Here is a 22,654-nt window from a genome sequence, read left to right as displayed (position 1 = left end):
GCAGCGTTTTGTTTTCATCCATGCGAGCTGTTTCTGTTACACAGACCTTATGAGATAGGAGTTTGGTAACATTTCCCAAAATTGGTATAACTTAAATGAGCGTGTCTATATACTTTATGATTTATGTTTTTTGTGATTATTTTATATAATAATCTAATCTGTGCCAATTAATTTGGAATACGTGTTCTACGATAAATGTACTATAACGGCTTTGTTTTGAAATGATAATGTTTTCATTTTCATAAAAGGCTGTCATTATGTCAACCTACAGGCAACTGATGAATCCATATGGCGAAACGCGTCGCGAGGAGTTTGGTGGTAAAGTAACTTGTTACATCATGTGCTAAAGGGTCTAACACTCTTCAAGGGTTGTTATTGCTACCTAAATAAAGAATACAGTTTAACGGCTAGTTAGCGTAAGCGATCCCCCCCAGGGCTCTTAAATGTTCCCTCCGTGATCACTCAGTTCTGAAACCAACGGAGGGATGGAGTAAAACGTTTTTATGCAATTGAGCCCCAAGACAAGTGATTTATCCGCTGTCACTTTTCCACCACTGCATATTTTGAGAACTATGAATGCTTGTGTGACACCACCTTAAGAGTGTTTGTTTTTTTAATACATGATTTACAGTATGTGCAGTATCCACTTCTGTTTGGGTTTACACATTTTCTGAAACCAACTGTTGTGGAGTGAGTAGCCCCCTTTGGGAGTGTAATCACCACTTAACCACTTATAGGGCTCTATATATAACATTATTTTTACTAAAATAAAGTGAAAAAGGGTGTTTTCACACCCTTTTCACATTATTTTAGTATCACCTATATTTACTAAAGGGCAATTGGAGTAGAATTCATCAAGTTCTACTCCAACCCCTAATTATCACATATTTTTAGTAAGCAGATCACATTCGTAGGGGGGCTTGGTTAGTGGCAGCCGGTCGGTGCATGCACGGCAGCTTGTCACTGTATTTTTTCCGAAACATACAGTGATAAGGCTGCGGAGGGGATTCGCAGGGACAGAGCTTTATCGCAAGCTCTGTCCCTGCAATGGATTTTTAGTAAATCCCTGTAATATCAAACTACAATCTGCATTTTAAATGCGGATTGTAGTAAATAGAGCCCATACCAAGATCATTAGATAATTCATCTATGCTGGATTTCATTCTGAGCGCTGTGACCTTTAAGTGACGGACTGTGAGACTGTATGAAACTATTGATCGTGAGAAGACAGAGGAGCCCGCCTGATCTGTAACTGATATGTTGTATCTGTCCTTTAACACTGAAATGACTTACTTTACAATTTGCAAGTTAATGGGTCACTGAATGAAAAATGGAACACTAACCAAACAGAAACAGACGTTAAAGAGTTACTCCACCTATTTTCAGTTTATTAAGTTAAACGATAATACTGACAAGTTTTTGTGTTGGGTGGAGCTCAACTGAAAAGACAGAAGGGTGGATCACTGCACTCTACAACTAAATTTGGGTGATGCTGCTATGGGGGCCCCACTCTGAAGAATAAAATGGAGATCTTTCCAAGGTATGTGTGGATCCACCTAAAGAACAGTAATGTCCCAAATGAGGCTTCACTACACATGTGCCGTACCTGTGCTTACTTAGAAGAAGCCCCCACTTCACTCTTTTGAGGGCAGAGTGGGCCCCCACCTGTGCTATAGTGGCTGCACTAACTGTGGTCAGCTGTAGTTCCACCGCTGCTCAAGAAGTTCATGTAAATAAACAGAGGATCAAACTTTCAGATGTAATCTATTTACACCCATTACAGTTCCCAAAGATTACTAGTACTTTTATTTAGTTGGAAAATAGCGCACATGCTATTCCCAGACTCTGCTAAATCCTCATCAGCATGCGCCGGTTCTGGCGAGGCGGGAAATGACTCAGAATGATCTCTCTGCAATAGAAAATATAGCCTTTAAAGGGCATTTTTGTCCTAAAAATTCATAGAACAAAATGATTGTATGTGTAATTTATACAACTGCTACGGTCACAGCTTCCTGAACGATTGCCTAGCGCTGGTATAAATCAAATGAATTCCAAAAAAGCTCTACTGACCTCCTTTTTCATGAGAGAGGTTTTTGCAGCTCATGCCACGGTTTTTTGTGTGTGACATATTTAGATTTTAGAATGAGGCCCTGACCAGAGATCCGCTTCCTATGCATACCCAGAGAGATGGGATTCTGGCTGAGGGTCCTCGCACATTTACATACCTCCCAGCAAAAAGCGGGACTGTCTCGCTGAAATCGGGATGGTGAGAGCCGCGCATTTACACAATATTACTTTTACCCTGTATCCACGCTACAAAGAGTAATATACTGGGAGCACAACTATCCAGAGGGACAACTAACTGGAAACCTCTTCCTTGGCATTGCAAATAAACAGATGAGATAAAGAAATAACGCCACCTTAAAAGTCTGCAAGTGCACTGCCGGAAAGAGAAGACAATTCAAGGGAATGTATACCTCAACCAGTGGCGGTTTTAGGGGTGGGCAAGCAGGGCCGCTGCCCGGGCCCTGCGGCCTGAGGGCGTCCCCACCGGCGCCATCTAAGTAGACGAGGCCCGCCATCTGAGACCACCAAGGTGGCGGCGTCATGATGGCCACTCACCCTCCCACCCACCACCTCCCGGGTCCCAGAATGCTGATGCGGCCGTGCAAGGCATGCTGGGAACTGAGTGATCAGGGGAGAGAAGGCAGCAGGTGAGTCACTGGAGGACGGAGAGGGGGGAGAGGTGAGTCACTGGGGGGAGGGGAATTACAATGTGTGTCATTATGTGTAAAGGGCATTACAATGTGTGACATTATGTGTAAAGGACATTACAATGTGTGTCATTATGTGTAAAGGGCATTACAATGTGTGACATTATGTGTAAAGGGCATTACAATGTGTGACATTATGTGTAAAGGGCATTACAATGTGTGACATTGTGTAAAGGGCATTACAATGTCTGTCATTATGTGTAAAGGGCATTACAATGTGTAGCATTATATGTAAAGGGCATTACAATGTGTGTCATGTGTAAAGGGCATTACAATATGTGACATTATGTGTAAAGGGCATTACAATGTGTGTCATTATGTGTAAAGGGCATCTCAATGTGTGACATTATGTGTAAAGGGCATTACAATGTATGGCATTATGTGTAAAGGGAATTACAGTGTGTGGTATTATGTGTAAAGGGCATTACAGTGTGGCATTATGTGTAAAGGGCATTACAGTGTGTGGCATTATGTGTAAAGGGCATTACAGTGTGACATGTGTAAGGGCATTACAATGTGTGTCACTATGTGTAAAGGGCATTACAATGTGTGACATTGTGTAAAGGACATTACAATGTGTGGCATGTGTTAAGGGCATTACAGTGTGTGACATTGTGTAAAGGGCATTACAATATGTGTCATTGTGTGTAAAGGGCATTACCATAGTTGTCACTATGTGTAAAGGGCATTACAATGTGTGACATTGAGTAAAGGGCATTACAGTGTGTGACATTGTGTAAAGGGCATTACAATATGTGTCATTGTGTGTAAAGGGCATTACCATAGTTGTCATTGTGTGTAAAGGGCATTACAATGTGTGACATTATGTGTAAAGGGCATTACAGTATGTGGCATTATGTATAAAGGACATTACAATGTGTTGCATTATGTGTAAAGGGCATTACAATGTGTGACATTATGTGTAAAGGGCATTACATTGTGGTATTATGTGCATTACAGCATGGTATAAAGTGTAAAGGGCATTTTTTGTGTGGCATAATGTGTAAGGGCCATTTTTTGTATGGCATAATGTGTAAGGGGCATTACTGTGTGGCATAATGTGTAAGGGGCATTACTGCGTAGCATGTGTTATAAGGGGCACTACTACAGTTTGGCATAATTGAAGAAGCACTATGTGAATGGGCTCTGTGTGGCATAACGTACAAACTCTGGCAGCGCCATATTCACAAACTGGGCTGCTGTTCCCCAAAGCCTCCCAGTCTCGAAGAATGCCAGTGGTGTCGGGCATGCTGTCGTCACGCATGGCATTCTGGGTGTGGCTGTGGTAGAGGATGGAGCAGCAGCACACTGCAGCAGCGCATCCACTTTCTGCTGGGCATGGCCCCTTTCAGGGATGAGCAGGGCGCGTGTCACAGAGCCACACAACCTTTTCCAGAGTGCAAACGCCCTCCTTCATTTTTTTCTGTGGCTTTTTTTTGGAAGGTGGGGGGGGGGGGAGAACGCCAAAGGGAACTTTCTTCCTGAGCTCCACAAGGTCTAGAACCGGCCCTGACCTTAACCACAATGTCAACGTAACTCTTTTTCCTCTGACTTCCTGCATGTATAAAATAAGGCATCTCCTACACTACGTACAGGCAGACACAATGCTCACTGTGCTCCCAAATATAGTGTCTGTGTCATCAGGCTGTAAGAAGCGTGCCAGCCTTCTGCTTATTGTCTTTCATTGATCAGCCCACAGGACAACCCACACAAAACAAAAATGAGGTTCTATTGATTTTTGTAATATACATGAGAGATGCACTTTAATGCCTGCACCCATCCTAATAGCACCTAACTCAGTGTACTGAATGAAGTCTACTTTGGAACTTTCAGAACACATTGCCCAATGTCACCAGGGGTGCTGAGAGGGGGATGGGGGTGCAGGTACTGATTACCCGGGCCTGTTGGAGGGACCATGCCAGCTGTTGAGGGGCGCAGCACATTGTACTACTTTACATTAGATTTTTTTGGGAGGGGGAGTGGCAACACCTCCAGGATTTGGTCACGTCCACTCAGTACCTGGGCTCCGTTGATGTAGTAACAGCCCTGAATGTCACACAGACTTCCTGTAACAGCCTCTGATGCGGGCTTGTGTGGAGAGAGCGGTGGACGCGCCATATGCGTAACCCTTGGTACCGCACCTTTGTTTCTGTGCATAAAATAATGAAATGAAGGCCTTGTAGATTCAATTATTGCAAATATATAACCGTGGTACAGCTTGTCCTCTACTACAGTACATTTACATTCAGAACCGAAGACAGTAGACGTTTGGTAATAAAAAAGAATCTAATTTCATTCTCGTCTGTGTTGGGAGAGTTCAGCATTGTGTTTCTCAGTGATTCGCATTCACATTAACATAAAAACAGCCTTATTTATTTTTAAGACTCTGAATTAAGTTGTTAACCCCGTGTATTGTCAAAGCATCCACCTGGGTCACACTAACCTAACGGCGGAATACAGCGGTAACAGCTTCTGGTGCTGGCTGCTCTCGCTGAGGCGGGAGCCATTACTCCAGCAGACGTGCAGGTGACTTCACAACGCAGGCGATTCGTTTTATTGCACCTCTGGTGTATACAGCGCTACTTGGTAGCACGAACAGAGCTTTACTCTCCCAAGAAGCGGCACGCTCATAGCGCCAGATTCCATTTAATAAAAAAATAAAGCTGACCACACACTGCAGTATCGGCCGAATCTCCCAATATTGCTGCATGACCCCAAACGACCCCAATACCCAATAATGATCTGTTTGAAATCAGTCGGCTCATTATAATGCATGCTGGCACAACATACTTGCCGATTTTATATTTCTACTCACGGGCCAGGCTCTCACGACAATAGTCCACCCACCGCAGCAAAATTACGTGAATAGTGGGTCCGCTGGGAAAGGGCGGGGCTAAAGCAATGAGTGTTGCCTCGTTTTAGCCCCCCCCCTCCATACGGGCCTGCAATTCCCGGTATTATCTCCCCATCCTGTCCGCTACACTAAGACGTGAGTGGGATGCAGGAGGTTCCGCCACTTTTCCGGGGACGACTCGAAAAATCGCGACTCTCTCATCCCATCCGGGAGAGTCAGTAAGTATGTGGTACAATAGTGTCATCCATTGTAGCCTACCTTTTCGCTGGAGAAGTAGCATCCCCAGGCCCATGGAGCCGATACTTGCACGTACGCGGGCCGCCAGCCATGCAGTTGGCTATTAGCCCAGCACTAGGATTTTGATAAATGGGCAATAAAAATATTTTATTACCACCGCGATAAGAAATAGCACCGGACCCCCACCTCCCCGCTGCGCAGGGACACAAATAACACATCTTTTAGCTTAAGCTGATTATGCAGATGAGGGGAAATAAAAGCTCACTCTTTACAGACGCTCTATCTCCCAAAATATCAGAGGGGGCCCAATATTGCAATGCTGCCTCTGTATTGTACAGGGGAACAGTCACTATGGGCCATATATGATCCACGGAGCTCACAGTCACATGCTCAGCTGCGCCTATTTTATTCTGAATTACAATTTTGTACTAAAAACCTCTTAGGTTGGTGCCTCATTTATGTCTTAATTAAGTAACGAGACATAGAAGAGGTCAGTACAGTCTCCATTGTATGTGTCACATTATGGGACATATTCAATTAGGTGCGATAAGTGCCGATATCGCGGTAAATTATCAGATAGTGTGAAACAGGCGAAAAGTTTTCACCATTTCAGACCAGGTGGAAAAAAATGCAAAATCCATATTTTTGCCTAAAGATGTGGGGTTTCTTTTAGAACCCTTTGGATACCCCCCCACTCCCCAATGATAAATTACCCCAAAAGATTTTTTGTAGTTTGCCCAAAAACAACCGGTCAAGTTTGGGGGGAATTAAATTTAAATCGTTGAAAATGGGTTTAACATATTGGGGGCCTCATTTACTAACGAGTTTTATCACCAAAACGAGTGATAAATGTCACTGTGTATGATAAATGGTGCTCCAGCCAATCAGCTCCCAACTGTCACTGTGTATGATAATGGTGCTCCAGCCAATCAGCTCCCAACTGTCATCTGTTAGAAAAATGACACGTAGGAGCTGATTGGCTGAAGCACCATTTATCATACACAGTGACATTTATCACTCGTTTTGGTATTAAAACTCGTTAGTAAATGGGGCCTAGATCTGGTATTTCGGGGGGCTGTATGTATGTGACAGGTGTTTTAAACATTGCAGGTGGCCGCAGCAGGTGTTTTTTTAACTGTTTTTAAAAGTGCGCTTTTACGACACAAAAATACATTTGCACTCATGTTTACATACCCCAAATTTACATGGAACAGTAATTTCCTAGAAAAAAAAATTGCTTTCTATAATTCTTTTAACATTTTATTCAAATACGCAAATTACAGCCAACCAACGCAATACAAATACCCCAAATACTTTTATTACAGCCAATAATACACTTCTAAATTGATTTCCGATGTACGTTAGCCATTTTTTGGGGTACAGATGCATTTTCCTTCATGTCCTGACATTTTCGCCTGTTAAATTGTCGCACCTACCCACTTTCGCCTGTTTTTTGACGAAAAACGAGAGCGCGCATTCCGGAATCGGCAGTAATATCGAGCAGAAAATGGTGAAATCGCTGGTGATATTATCGCCGCTAATTGAATACGGCCCTATGTGTTGGTTACTTGCGTTTTTTTTTTTTCAAGTATGGAACGTGCAAAATAAGTCCTGATCCTGCCTGATCTCTGAGAACGCGTAAAGCCGTTTTTTTACAGGAGGGTAAAAGACTATATCACATGTTCGCCAAACCTGACCTCCCCTTCCACCTTTTAAACTAAATTTAATAGCCTATACCTGTGGTGGCGAAAATTGGCACTCCAGCTGCTGTGGGACTACATATCCCAGGAGGCCCTGCCACAGTTTTAGCATTCCCTAATAGCAAAACTCTGGCAGTGCATGCTGGGATATGTAGTTCCACAGCCGGTGGAGTGCCAGGGTTCGCCAACGAAATCCAGTATCTGTGCATCCACACTGCCCCCAATCGATGCGCTGGTGGGGTTAGCACTCACCACTATCAGTGCAGACTTGCACCAGCGTTCACACTACTCAATTTAGTCTGCATGCACCCGGCTCCGACGCATTCATAGGCCCCTTAATGTCTCCATTGGCCATCTGCCACCAGTATGACACCAACCTGAATGGTTACTCATACCACAAAATAATATTCCATAATAGAACAGAAAATACATGAAAGATGGCTGCGCCAACTCTGGCTTATTCACTAAGATAGCCGTATAAAAATCAGCACTATAATGATATAATAATGGTCACTGCGGGGACACTGGTCTACCAGAGCATTAAAGAAGATATATATACTGTAGAGAATACAACTCCCCGTAATAATAGTAAATACAAATATGCATAAACATAACTTCTGCCTTTATGTGTTTTTTTTTTTATAAAATAATTATAAAATACACATAAAGAGAACAGAGATTGGTTCTAATGAGTAATACTATCTCTTTACAATGTTACTAATGAAAGTAAGGTTAATCGTCCCGTAGAAATATGAGCCAGGATAGTCGGAGGGAGAGAACTTTGACAACAGAAAACACACTAATTGTTACTCGTTATTACAAACATTCGTTTTGCGGCTGGTGTATCGCTTCCAAGAAGGAGGAAAATTAGCTGGGTAGCTGTCCATGCACTATATATATCTATATATATATATATATATCTATATATATATAAAATTACTTTCAGGGCGCTTCAAATAAATTAATAATATGAACAGTCCTTATATTCTTTGTACTGTGTATAACAGTCCCATCAGGGTTTAACGGTTCCAATTATTTTCGTTTTAGGGACGTAATGCCAATATTCGTGCTTGTTTTTCAGAATCAGTCAGTAAGCTCATATGATGGAACCTGTTTATCGTCCTCCTTGAGGTTCTATAAAGATACCCTCATACCAGAAAACACCCAAGATAGGCCCAAAGGCCAATATTAATATTTTATAAACATTAAAAAAGACTTTATTAAAAATTCACAATTTCAGATGGACAAATGATCTTACATGAATATGATGATATGTCAACATCCACTAAATAGATAAAATAGATTTCTCTACACCTGCCAAATGAGGGGAATATTTACAGTGCAATGTCCACCATTCACATAAACCCTACGCGTTTCGTCTTTTACCAAGACTTCATCCGGGGTAGATCTCAAAACACATGTGCTTATTTAAGGTCATAGTATGACAGTGTTCTAGGCGACATTCAGAATCAATTGATATATAACCTCACAATTGGTGTATATATTGAGATGTGTCTGATCTTTTAATCATCGGATTTAGACTGTACAAAACTTTTTAGGTCCTTCTGCCTCTCTGTCCCACTGCCACAGAGAAGGACCTAAAAAGTTTTGTATAGTCTAAATCCGATAATTAAAATATCAGACATATCTCAAGCGCAATGCTGATGTTCGTGAAGGTAAGCTATAATTTGCCACTGCACATGTGCAAAAATTTCTGACAACCCCTACGACGCATGCGTTACAAAAAGTTTACACACAAAGGCGCATTTTGCGATCGGGTCAGACAGTATCAGGTATAGAGCATCAAAGTAATGGCCGCCTCCGAGTGGTGTCTCATGGGCGTGTGTCGTGGGCGTGTCAGTGCAAACGGCTGAGAGTTCTCAGACGCAGAGCCACAACAGCCATGTTTAGAAGGAGAAACTGCATGTGGTCCACGCAAATCACCGGCGGTGTTATAGCATGCAGAGGCGCTGAAAGCGGGCATTTCGGGGCTTGCTCATTCAGACGCAGGCAACCACACCAGGGGTGGGCAGAAACTGGCATTTCATATTATCATATTATCGCAGCCGCAACTCCGGTAAAAGCGCCCACCTCTGCGTCAGTCCCAATGTGTCCTAGTGTTTTCTTACAAAATGGCAGGTGCACAAGGAATTCAGGCAAAAATATATTTTTCAGGCTGGACTGAAATTACTCTCCTTATATCGCCATTGCTACGGCGGTTGGCACAGACAATACAGTAAATAAAATGGCTTTTCTGGCGGCATTTTTCTCCTCAGCAAGGACTAAGAATGTCAGTGGTAAGACAGCTGTCTTATACTCTTTATTGCAGTGTTACACGCTGCTCATCAGTGGCAGTCATGTTTCTTCCTCTGGTTTGTGCCTGAGGTAAGCAGCCGCAGACTGTCCGCTCGTTCCCCCGAGAGCAAAGTCTTTCATTGGGGAGACATTAACCTCTCTGGCTGATGTGTCAGCCCCTCACACCTACATTATAAGCAGAAACGGGGCTAGGAAACTCTCAGAAGACAATCAGGGGTATTCAATTTGGAGCGAAAATTTCGGAACCGGTGATAAATTATCGCCGATGACGTAATTTTCGCCGATTTCAATTATCCCCGTATTCAGTTTCAAAGACTTTTTGCAGGTTCGAAAAGTCTTTGAAAAAAAACGGGGATAACTTTTCACCACTGAATAGGTGGAGAAAAAAAGTGCAGAATTGGGGCTTAGGGGTGCAGGCTTAAAAAGAATAGCCTGCACCCCTGGGAATGACATTTAAAAAATAACTGTGTCAAAAAAAGTAAAAAAACAAAATATGGGGACACCCCAAAAAAAGAATTTAAAAAATGGGGTAAAAAAAAAAAAAATTTGAAAAAAAATGTTTAAAAATAGGGAAATAGGTTCAGGGCTATTCTGCAAGTATGCGGTAGGTGTATTCTAGAATAGATTATTAGCGGCAGAGGCATTTTTGCAGAATTTAAAAAAAATTACTTTAGGGACTTAAAAATATGCTAGTACCCATTTTCATGCACCACTTAAAAAAAACGAAAAAAAACAACCTAAGTGCTCTTCTGCGTCACTTCTTCAATGTCGGAAAAAAAAACACCTGCTGCCGCTATTTAAAACCCCAAATTTCATTTGCAGGCTAAAACGGGGGTACCCATAGTGATCCCACATGTTTTGACAGCTTTAGGGGGGTCCTACAATTTATTCCGGGTAAATCCAGTTTTTTTTCGCCGATCCTATTTCGCCGGCTTCCGTTTTTGTAGCTTTTTAATTGAATACGGGGATGAAGCGGGCGCGTGCCCGATACTTTATCCCAGGAAAAGCTCCGATGTGGAGCGAAAAGTCCAGCTCGGACTTTTTGCTCCCATATTGAATACCCCTCAATGACTGGGACTGTATACGCCTGGCACCCCAAGATAGATCTATTGTGGACATTTAATAGATTGGGTATAATATTTTGTTGGAATTCATAATGTCGACATGATTAGAATGTCGACAATACAGTGTGTTAGTCCCAGTGTTACTTCAGGGACTAACGGCCAGGTGATTGTGACTTTCGGCTGACGTTCAGCAGTTCTGGCGGTGAGTGAGGCAAACCCCTAACCCTTCCCTCCCACAGCCTAACCCTAACTCTCCCCCTAGTTCCTAAACCTCCGCTCCCTGCAGAATGTCGACATTTCACATTTCAACAATGTCTGCATGTCCATTTATGGGCCTATTTTTTAAACTTGTCCCCCCACGAAAATCATGGGGAAACAACAGTTTTCACAAACTGAGACAACTGGAAGGTATTTCGGAGACAGAGTCCAAACAAGGGTCATCGATGACGGCGATTGTATTAGGCGCAGGACTTCAAAAGCCAGATATGAACAGCTTTTCCTTAACTGTAACTTGACTGGTACAGAATGAAAATGTGAGCCCTTGTTTTTGGAGAAATTTTCTATTTAAAGCCCAACAGGCAGAGCGTGTTATACAGACAAGTCCTTCATTAGCACGAGCATAATACATAACAAATAGAGGATTCGTGGACTGAAATCACAGCACATACTTAAACTATGATAATCTATCACAAACCGGTGGAAGAAATGGTAAACAAAACTTTCGTCTTTGGAGACCAGTGAATTACGCCCACAATTTGCATTTCTCCAAAACAATATAAATCCTTTAATCTTCTAATGGACAATTATGGGTCTAATCAGCTGCCTGCTGCAATGGGATGGTTTTGTTTTTTTTGTAATATGACGTCAGATACTGTCGAAAGTCACAACCTTCCATGTTATGGCTGTATTAATACAGGTGAGGTCATTACATACTGCCCTGCGCCAGTACGGATTAATATCCGCCACTCCTCGCGTCAAGTGTCATTTATCCCGTTCAAGGACAGGTCATTAAGGGGGAAAAAGAAAGAAAAAAAAATAGTTTCGCGTACACGATAAAGTTTCGCATGCCGGACTTTTTGCCTACATTGCATATTTTAGCCATGGATACTTATTGCGCATACCCGAAATTCGCCCTATTCAATTCCAAAAGACGCAAAAACAGAGACACAGAAGTCAGAACAGGCGAAAAGTGTCAGAATCGGGAAAATCTGCTTGAACCCCCCAAAAAGATGCAGAAACATTGGGGAACAATGTAGTATTGCCTGATTAGCCCTAATATAACTGTTTGGGGTACTTAAGTTTGTACAATTGCCTCTAATTACCGTATTTGCACAAGTGGTGAAGAATGGCATAAAGCAGTATTTTCTGGAGAAAATAAGTATTCCTGGCACATTTGGGGTACCTGAAAATGGGTGCTAGCATATTTTAATGACTCTAAAGTGCAGTTTTAATAATGTGAAATTAGTCTCTCATAAAAGCACCTGCAATCCCCAAAACACTTGGCCCCTTCTTAGAGCACCCCCAGAACCTTATTTCGCTAGTTAGTAGCCACTTTGTGCTTTTTCACCCCCAAATTCAAAGTACTTTTTTGGGGTGTTCCTCACTTTTTTTTTTACGCAGTTATCCTTTGGGGGGCTGTTCCAAGGGTTCTGAGTGGTTTTCCCACCTTTGCACCCCTAAATAGCGATTTTGCCCTTCTTTTCTCCTGCTATTGAGAGGAAAAGCTTTTTCGCCTATTACATGGCGTTGACTTTCCGCGTACGCGAAAAGCGGATGGAATTGAATACGGAGATAAGTTTCCGCCTGGCGAAAAGTCGCAATCGGCGATACTTTTTTGTGGATCTCGGCTTTTCGCTTCTATTTGAATACGGCCCCATATGGGGAAATGGTTTAACTATTACAATGGCGCGGGAACATTTCACAGATGGGAAAACGGATGGATGCGACTGTACATAATACGCAAACTCCTTTACAGCTATAGAAGCGTTCTAATAATGTACGGGACAAACAGGATGGGACATGAAGAAACATTACAATATAATGGCGGAAATCTGTCCCTTTAGAGCAGGGGTCAGGGAACTTTTTTACCTTTTACCCCAAAATATATTTAGATACGTTACCCCCTTGATTTGAAAGGAAGGAAATAATATAGTAGTGCCCCCATAGTTATGCCCCTGTAGTAGTGCCCCCATAATAGTGCCACTGTAGTAGTGCCCCCATAGGTATGCCCCTGTAGTAGTGCCCCCATAGTTATGCCCCTGTAGCAGTGCCCCCATAGTTATGCCCCTGAAGCAGTGCCCCCATAGTTATGCCCCTGTAGCAGTGCCCCCATAGTTATGCCCCTGTAGTAGTGCCCCCATAGTTATGCCCCTGAAGCAGTGCCCCCATAGTTATGCCCCTGTAGCAGTGCCCCCATAGTTATGCCCCTGTAGTAGTGCCCTCATAGTTATGCCCCTGTAGTAGTGCCCCCATAGTTATGCCCCTGTAGCAGTGCCCCCATAGTTATGCCCCTGTAGTAGTGCCCTCATAGTTAAGCCCCTGTAGTAGTGCCCCCATATAATGCCCCTGTAGTAGTGCCCCCATATAATGCCCTGTTATAGTGCCCCCATATAATGCCCCTGTAGTAGTGCCCCCATATAGTGCCCCGTAGTAGTGCCCCCATATAATGCCCCTGTAGTAGTGCCCCTGTAGTAGTGCCCCCATATAATGCCCCTGTAGTAGTGCCCCCATATAATGCCCTGTTATAGTGCCCCCATATAATGCCCCTGTAGTAGTGCCCCCATATAATGCCCCTGTAGTAGTGCCCCTGTAGTAGTGCCCCCATATAATGCCCCTGTAGTAGTGCCCCCATATAATGCCCCTGTAGTGCAGCTTGTACAAAAAAAAACCACTTACCTTAATCCCCGCTCCTGCATCCGCTGCTGTCCTGTCCGCCCCGCTGCTCCCCGGAACTATGGGAGAGACGTCATGACGTCTCTCCCATAGTGCGCATGGAAAGAGCCAGAAGCTGGAGTTCAGCCGGCTAACGCGGCGCTGCAGGGAAGGAGCCAGGCGCCCGCTGGTAATAACATCTCAGCGGGCGTCCGGCTTAGAGCCTCCCTGTGGCACAGCCGGGCATGCATATGAATCATGATTCATATGCATGCCCGGCTGTCCATCCATTACCCCCAGGAATTTTATTTTTACCCCATGTGGGGTAATTTAACCCTGTTCCCTGACCACTGCTTTAGAGCTTATACTGAGCAACTGAATATCACTTGTGTAAAAACCATATAGGTCAACACCACGTTCCCCTCAGTTTTGACCACAAGCAGTTTTGTCCTACTCCCAATATATTGGGATGAGTGGATCTGGACTGGGGTGTGTGCTGAAAAATGCCACCATCATGCCCCTAATCCCCCTCCCCACTTCAAATGCACATTCACACTTATCATCACAATTGCAGGGCCGATTGGGAATGCAGGACAGAGCCTTCAAAGCAGGACTGTCCCGCCAAAACAGGGACCCTTCACTCCTTTAAATGTCATTTGTGCATGTGTGCGAATAACATAGCTTATGTATATGCCCATCTCAGCATGTATCATCTCTGACCTGCCCAGTTCCACCCACCACAAGAGGCTACATTCAGCATCCCGCAGACGCCGCCATCTTTGCCCACAAAGGAACAAGTGTGTTACCAGACAAACTGGTGCATTTGCGAAGATATAGGCGCAAATGCCATTTCCACAGCGGGGGATATCGTGCACCTTTGTAAATTGACTCGTTTTCAATCTCTTGGCCCTTTAAATGCACAGAAGGTTCATTTTCCCAACCATCCGTCATCGTTTCCCGTGCGAGCATCACTGGTCTCCAAATGACGGGGAACAGTAAAGTAAATGAATAAATGACCTGGAACAAGAATAGAATGTTACCAGTCGGCTATTTTCTGTTTGCACTGATGTCATTCTATTAAAAGCATATTATTACTGGAAAGCAGGCAGAGAATAACATGATCTATATGGCTTGTGTTCTCGTTTCATTAACCCGGCCCAGTCTTAACAGCCAGCGGATTTAATTGGCGAAGTATGGCACAGATGTGGGATCTTTGATTAGTGGAGTTGTGCCAATCCACAGGCGATGTGTCACTATAATTGTGACAGCTGGGTGAGCGGGCACTGATGTCGCCAGCGTGCAGTCCTCATTACGACAGCTCTGCAGCAAAATAATTATTTCATTCCTGCCGGGTTCAGAGAGCCCATTGCTATGCGCACCGCCCGCTTCTGTTCGCCTGTCCACGGTTGTTGCAGGTTTTAAAGAGGAATCAACACATTGGCCCTCATTCAGAGCCACTCGCTAGCGGCAGTACGCTCGTTCCGGGCGATGTTCGCACATCTGCGCATGCGTACGGTTTTTAGTACGCATGCGCGAACCAGTCAGTGCGGCCGAAAATCGTTGGTACGCAATATAGCGAGGGCCTGCTATTTTGAGTGACAGGAGGAGGCATATGTGGGTGGTAACAGGGGAAGGTGCTTGAAACGGGGAGTGGAGATCCGAACGCAGGCGTGCTTAAAGGTCAAAACGCGCGTTTTATGGGTGTGCATAATTAATACAGCAGCGTCATTGACCACGTCACTTGGTTTTTTTTAACTCAGAACTGCTCGCAAAATAGCGGTTGAAAACACCAACCACAAGAATAGCGAACAGTTCATACGCAGTACGATGTACTCGATTAATCTAATAAATAGCGGACATGACGTATGGTGCGTGCGGCCAGGGGGCGTTTTTATCAAATAAACGAGCATATGTTTTGCTCGCTCGTTCAGACTTAGAGGTGTGAACAGACTGCAATGTGCGAACGGATCATTTGAATAGCCACCCCTTGTTTTTGAACGAATGACCGCAAATAGCGAACGGCTCTGAATCAGGCCCTATTGTCAGTGACAGTCGCCTTATAGGGCTCTTGTTGGGGATTTAAACAAAGGATGTCCTCCTACCTACAGCAACAGCAAACGTGACAGCTGCAGGTGGTAAGAAACTCAAACACAGCAAATCTTAATACAATAAGGGACTTGAAGCGGAGATTAATGCAAGCCGGCCATAATCGCTCACGCATTGCGCGTACAGGGCCCGATTCAGACCCACTCGCTAGGCTTGGTTCGCACGCAGCCAGCCGATTTTTGCAATCTGTGCATGCGTACGCCGTGCGCGTGCGTGAACTAGTCCAGGCGATTGGGAAGCGTTCGCTCGTTGCGCATAGACAGCTCGCTAGCTAGAGTGACAGGGCGAGCCGTGTGTGGGTGGTGACGGGGATGGCCCATGAAAACGGGGGGGATGGTGCGAATGCAGGCGTGCCTGAGCGTCTCAACGCCGTTTCAGAGGCGTGCATAATTAAGACGCAGCGACATAGTACACGTCACATGGTTGAAAATCACACTGAATCAGTCGCAGTGCTTGCGGTAGGGTATGGTCAGTCACAAGTGCTGCGATCGCTTCCGATGTTACCGATGGTTGCATACACTTCCTGGAAATGACGTGGGACAGTGGGTGTCTTAAGACAAGCCGGTGGGAGTCTGCAAATACACCACGATCGCACGCCACGACATAGTGGGCGTGCTAATGCCTTGCCGTGTGATCGTGGATTTGCATACTTTCACTGCGTGCGAACGCATCTAGCGAGCGAGTCTGAATCGAGCCCACAGAACCAAGTGCCAGAATCACATGCAAGGTCCAGATGGCTGCGGCTGACAGTACCGTAGACCTTGCACCCAGCACAGACCCCACAGTGTGCCTGCAGCGCTTACCGTTTAATTGTGCCACCACATTTCATGTGGCATATTCAGAAATATGGCGTCGGTTCCAGAGATGGTAAATAGTCTGATGCGCCATATATATTATAACCCATAGTAGTGCCCTACTGCATTTTATACCCCTCAGACGTGCCCTACAGTAGTTCATTTTATGCCCCATAGAGGGGCGTATCTATAATAGGTGCAGGGTGTGCTGGGCACACGGGGCGCTGGGTATTTACTTCTACGGAGTCCCACGTCGGCGGTATCAGCGCTGTGAAATAAATTGCCTGGAAAATGGCCACCGCAGCCATTTTACCGGATCTTTGCTCATGCGCAGTAGGGAAATTGCCGGGAAAATGGCTGCTACGCCATCTTCCCAGTGACCTGCGAAGTAGACTCTGGGCACAGACGAGTGTCCCGAGTCTACTGCTGCAGCGCTGCGCTCAGTGCGCTGCCAGCCGCCGGAGAGAGAGGAGGGGGCCCGGACGGATACTGCACACGGGCCCCCCCCCCCCTCTGTTAATACGCCCCTGGCCCTAATTCATATTATGCCCCACATTAGTGTGCCAAGTCATTTTTACTGCATACGGAATCACAGTGGCAGGAAGAGACACGCCCCGAAAACATTTTCAGACCCCAACCCCCCATTGCCGCCCAGAAACGGTCCCTGCCTGTCAATCACTTTGCGTATAAATCCTCTCTGCGAGCGACAGTAGGCAAGTAGGGGTAACAGTCACACACGGGGGGCAGTTATATCACAGCTGCTTAAATGACTCCATTTTCAACTTTTTGTCCTGCAAACGCAGGATTTCCAGAGGGGGGTTTCCAAATGCTTAATTTTAGAGCGAGTGTGGAAAGTCCATGAAGAGGGCAGAATTAGTACTTAACCAGCTTTAATAAGCGTCATACAAAGTGTATTGTGTGTAATAATTCCAGCATATACAGGACCAGAGATCACAGTAAGCCATTATATGCGGCAGTAGGGTCATCCTGCCTGAGCCAAATGTATTTATTTTAGATGTGGGCACCATTCCAGAGTATTGGAGCAAGTCAGGGAGCCTGGAGGAGCAGCAGAAGAACCTAGCACTGCCCTGGACATATATGTACATATTGGCCTCTATAGCAGTACATCTCTAACAGTGCATGATTTCCAGATCTCCTAGTTGGTGCACAGGTTATTTATTACTGGCTGATACATGTTAAAAGATCCACAGGTGGTGCTAATAATTTCATTTGTGATATTGAGAGGAACATGCAGCAATAGTAACATTCTATTATATTACTATTTCTATTGTGGTCATGGTGTGGGCTGGGGAGGGGGGGTTTCCAGGCAGATGGAAATCCCCCCTGCGTTTGCCTATGTCCTGCATCAGATACCATTAGAACACTGTCCTAAAAATGTGGGAGTGGGTTTCAGGTGCCTGTAACGGAAGGGCAGATAGTACTCGGACATCACTCACTAAGATTGCTGCAGTGGAAATTAAGGTTCATGTTGATTCTTACAGGAAACATTTGTAATTGTACTGTAAAGTGCAGCTATTCCCGAAACACACACACAGAACGGAGAGTTGTCTACTGATAAAGAGCTCTGTGATCTAGCAGTCTGGACCCTTTAGCAATCGCTGGTTTGTACAGCTTAGCCCTGCAAACCATGAGCTGTAATTAATGATTTGGTTCTAACTAATTACTGTGCCTTTCGATGCTGAGCGAAAGCAGATGGCATCCGTGTAAACGCTATTGTTACCACTGAGACTGTCTGCAAACATGGCGAGACACTGACCTCTGATTGGAGACACAGGGACCCTCATTATGGGGCAGGTTGGCAATTACTTTGGTGAAAATTTTATTTTATTTATCCAATGTTTTTTAACCTAACCACAAGTATCTGGAATTTGCTCTCAGAGCAAGAAATACTCCATAGAATAATAAAAAGAGTACCACTCATCAAGGCGTCAGACCGCCCACTGTTGGTTAGAGCCCGCTAACACATTCCCCAACATTGGGCTAAGAGGCAGATGTACTAAGCTTTGGAAAGTGATACATTGGAGAGTGATAAACTACCAACCAATCAGCTCCTGTCATTTTTCAAACACAGCCTGTAACATGACGGTTAGGAGCTGAGTGGCTGGTAGTTTATCACTCCCCAATTTATCACTTTCCAGAGCTTAGTACATCTCTCCCTAATTCTAAATTTGGAAATGTGGGAGTGACTAAGGGGTCTATTCATCAACGGAGGCCGTATGGCCCCCGATGATTAAGTTATGGTCTCGCTGCGAGGGATACTTAAGTATCCAACTTGCAGCGGGTGATAGTTTACACCGGAGCAATTCACCGTCTGAAAATGGCGCTTGTTCTCGTGAGCAAACTCCGAAAAGTTTCAGTTTTCGGAGTTTGTTGAATATCCTACCAGACCCCAGATCTTGAATGACCTGGTAACTAAAATATACAGAAATAAGTGTGTCCGCATGGTTACTGGGCCATTTAATGTATGATGAATAGGTCCCACATTCATTTTTTTTTAACAAGAAAAAAGCCACATTTTATACCTCCCAACCCACTGATGGCAATATGGCAAGACTGTCCCTTGAAAACGGAACGCTCTTCCCGAAATGGGGACAGTTGAGAGGTATGTACTGAATTGAGACAATCTGTGAGAACAGAATAAGACAAGATACAGTAATCGGTCGATTAAGCCCTGTTAGGCTTTACTTACAGAGTTTGTTTGACTCCGATGTCAGACTAATCATCTGAATATTGCCGGCATAAAAACACTCTGCAAGCTGCAGCTCGTAAAATAAAAACAGCACTTTGAAAAAAAAAAAAAAAAAACCCTAATAGCGTAATTTCTGTTAGCCAATGAAAACGGCAGCTGTTATAATATGCCTGTCTCCCAGATGCATTCATTTTTATTCTGTATAGCGTTTAAGTCGCTGTACGATTAAAGACACAAGTAACGGTTTTACTAGTTGAATGTCTCGATGTTTTACGTGTTGAAATGAAATGCAACATAAAAACAAGAACTCTAGAGAACACAGTGGCGGGCAGGCGTAGTTACCAAGCTTATAGCGATTAAATGGAAATATTTTTAGCCTATTTTCTCACATCCGTTAGAGACAAATCCAAACACTGACATAAGGAACGGTGAGAGCTATGCATTCTTCATGTATAATACACGCTGCAATCTGAATAGCAAACACACATTTCTCCTGCTTGAAGGTGCTTTACATATTCATGCATCTGTGCCTCCCGGATAGGGGACAGCATTGGGAAGACTATTCCCCCAATCCTGGCAGCAGAAGGTCAACATTGATGATATCGACAAGGATACATGTTGACACCAATGACAACCCCTGCAAAATGTTGACATCGGAATGTAGACATCAGAAATGTTCATATAATGTCAACATTACCCGGAGATTTAAGGTTAGGGTAAGAATGAGCCCAAAAACCGCATGTTGACATTAAATCAGTGTCGACATGGTCGTTGTCATCATTCTCATTTTGACATTGTGATTGACATATGGTATATACCAAACCCGTACAGTGCAATAATACTAAAGTAATTATCTTTTGTGAGATTGGCAGGTCTTTCCGGGATACGTTCAGTATGCCAGCACAGGGGATGTTGACTCTTAGAATACCGGCGCCGGAATCCCAGCAACTGTCAGAATCTCGGTGCCGGCACCCCAAAAGTAAGTAGCAGGGTTGGGGTGAGGGTTTAGGGTTAGGCACTATCGAGACGGTTAGGTTTAGGGGAGGAGGGAGGTCAGATTCAGGCACTAGGGGGGGAGGTCAGGTTCAGGCACCGGGGAGGGAGGGTTAGGGTAGGGAGAGGGGGAGGTCAGGTTCAGGCACCGGGGAGGGAGGAGTAGGGAGAGGGGGAGGATTAGGATACCTACCTACAGGTGTCAGTATAATAATCCTGTCGGCATGTTGGCATTTCAATTTTGACCGCCGGGATCCCGAGTGCCAGCATCCCGTACCCATCCCGGTGTTTTCACCTTTGCTATAATCCATACTTACCTATCTTATTATGCCGGCCTCCGGGAGATCTGGGTAGGGATGACCACTGGAAGATGGCCATGAGAAAGTGGTGGTGTTGCCGCCAATGCAACATTCCTTGTGATGGCATGTAAGCATTACATGGTAACCATACGATGGCTATTTTGTGCACATGCACACTGCCTGCAACCAACAGACCTGCATAAATATGCGTAAGTAGCTGTGCTGCGGCCACTGCCTCCGATGTCCACATTGGACAGGGCATCTCTACTTCCTGATCCGGCACCTCCTCCTCCCAAGTGTACGGGATGTCGTGCAAGCAGCAGCGGAGCAGGTAGGTGGGTTTCCTTGACACAGGACGCTTCTTCAGGCACCCCTTAGTCACAGTAGAAGAGTGGCATGGTGCCATCAATATAGTGACTATGCCACCTCCTTAGCCTTACACCCTGGGTGGTGGCAACAGTTACACACTCCTAGTTACAGCCTTGGGTGTGGGGAACATGGCCATACAATCTAATGCAAGGAATCACGGCTTTAGGAATAAGTAAGGCCATGTTGGTGCAATTCACAGTGAATCGCATCATCATAGGGTGTTCTACTCGCCCAGAACTACTCCCATAAATTCAGGAGCCTCCCCGATATCCGGGAGAGTTGGAGAAAAATGGCCGTTCTCATACATCAGCTTCATTCAACTATTTTCTTCTTTAATCATAAATGTATTATGTGCTATGCTCTATCGGCGATCCTCAGCGCTAAAGCCCCAAACCGCAAGGAACAAAACGGGAGCAACAGCGAGACTGAGAATAACCGTTCCCAGGCCACGCCAATGGCTGTAATATGACGCCCGCATCATCTTCTCTGTTCCTACACACAGCTATGTATTCAAAATGGCATTTTTTTACGTAAAGGTGTTCTGCTTTATCTATACAAAGTCTGTGCGTCTGGCGTGGAACCACAAGTCCCAGCATGGCCTGGCTCAGCCTCTAAGACTATTTAACAAGATGAGAACTGAAAAGTTACTTAAAAGTATAAAACACTGCACAAAAAGAAACCAATAACTGGAAATTGAATGTTGCGTGCGCAGATGAGAAGCAGGAGGCGGTTTATTTAGCAGGAGCTTTACTGGTGTAAATAATGAGTTCTGGGGCTTTAGTAGAGTTGGACACATTGGGCATTAAAAACGCAGCTTCCAGAGCTGGACGCAAAGAATTAATGAGGATTGCTGCACTGTTTATTCCAATTGTAAAGTGCAATAGTATATGCTGATGCTATGTAAGGAAATATTAATACATTTTATTAAACAAATTATTTATTTAGTACCAGGGTTATTTAACATCAGGCTACCGCCGCAGAGATATCTGCAATCGTCCCTCTATTTTCAATGGCATAAGTACAATCCTTCCGCACCCTCTGTCTCTTACCAGCCCTCTTCTCACTACCTCATCCAAGACTTCCCCCGTGCTGCGCTACTACTCTCTCACTTCTATGCTCTATCAGACTCTCTTACAGTATCTACACCTACAAACGTGCCATGAAGGCTAACGTCTAGCGACTCTGGTACTGAGTGTCCGCTCACTTGTTGGGTACAGGATCACTGAATGAGGATTTACTCCATACTCCTCCCCCCCAAGCAAATTTGTATTATTTGTTTTCACTAGCCATAATGAGTTGCTCTACCCTCCTCATTCACTCCCCCCTCCCCAGGGTAGGGTCAAAATGAGTCCATATATGACAATTTTCAGTCTGCCCCCTCTAGGTGGCAGCAGCAGCATCCACGTGGGAGGTATGGAGTAGGCGTGGCACAGCCAGGTGGGAGGTACCGGTGGTGCGGCATCACATTGGCCCCACCCACTGCTACACAAAGCTGTAATCATTGCAAAGCAGGAGGCGGGGCCACAATGACTCGATTCAGTCTTAATGGCGTCATTAAGCAGCCAGG

General features: G+C 44.7%; 1 protein-coding gene across 4 annotated transcripts in view; it reads right to left on the bottom strand.

Annotated features, from left to right (window-relative positions):
• CHST8 (carbohydrate sulfotransferase 8) overlaps positions 1-22,654 on the bottom strand; it is a 446,833-nt gene that overhangs the window by 73,666 nt on the left and 350,513 nt on the right. The window contains exon 1 of one of the 4 annotated variants that reach the window (XM_088451140.1): positions 14,692-14,790. The exons of the other annotated variants lie outside the window; for them this stretch is intronic. Within the exon in view, the coding sequence (XP_088307266.1) occupies positions 14,692-14,785 (94 nt within the window). The 5' untranslated portion in view covers positions 14,786-14,790. Of the gene's footprint in view, positions 1-14,691; positions 14,791-22,654 lie in introns of those variants that run through there. 4 annotated transcript variants of the gene reach the window in all.

Source organism: Taudactylus pleione, unplaced genomic scaffold, assembly GCF_031769625.1.
Source record: "Taudactylus pleione unplaced genomic scaffold, aTauple2 ptg000537l, whole genome shotgun sequence".
Classification (NCBI taxonomy): Eukaryota; Metazoa; Chordata; class Amphibia; order Anura; family Myobatrachidae; genus Taudactylus; species Taudactylus pleione.
The sequence above is the reverse complement of the archived record's forward strand: the minus strand, read 5'-3'. Positions and strand labels throughout refer to the sequence as shown.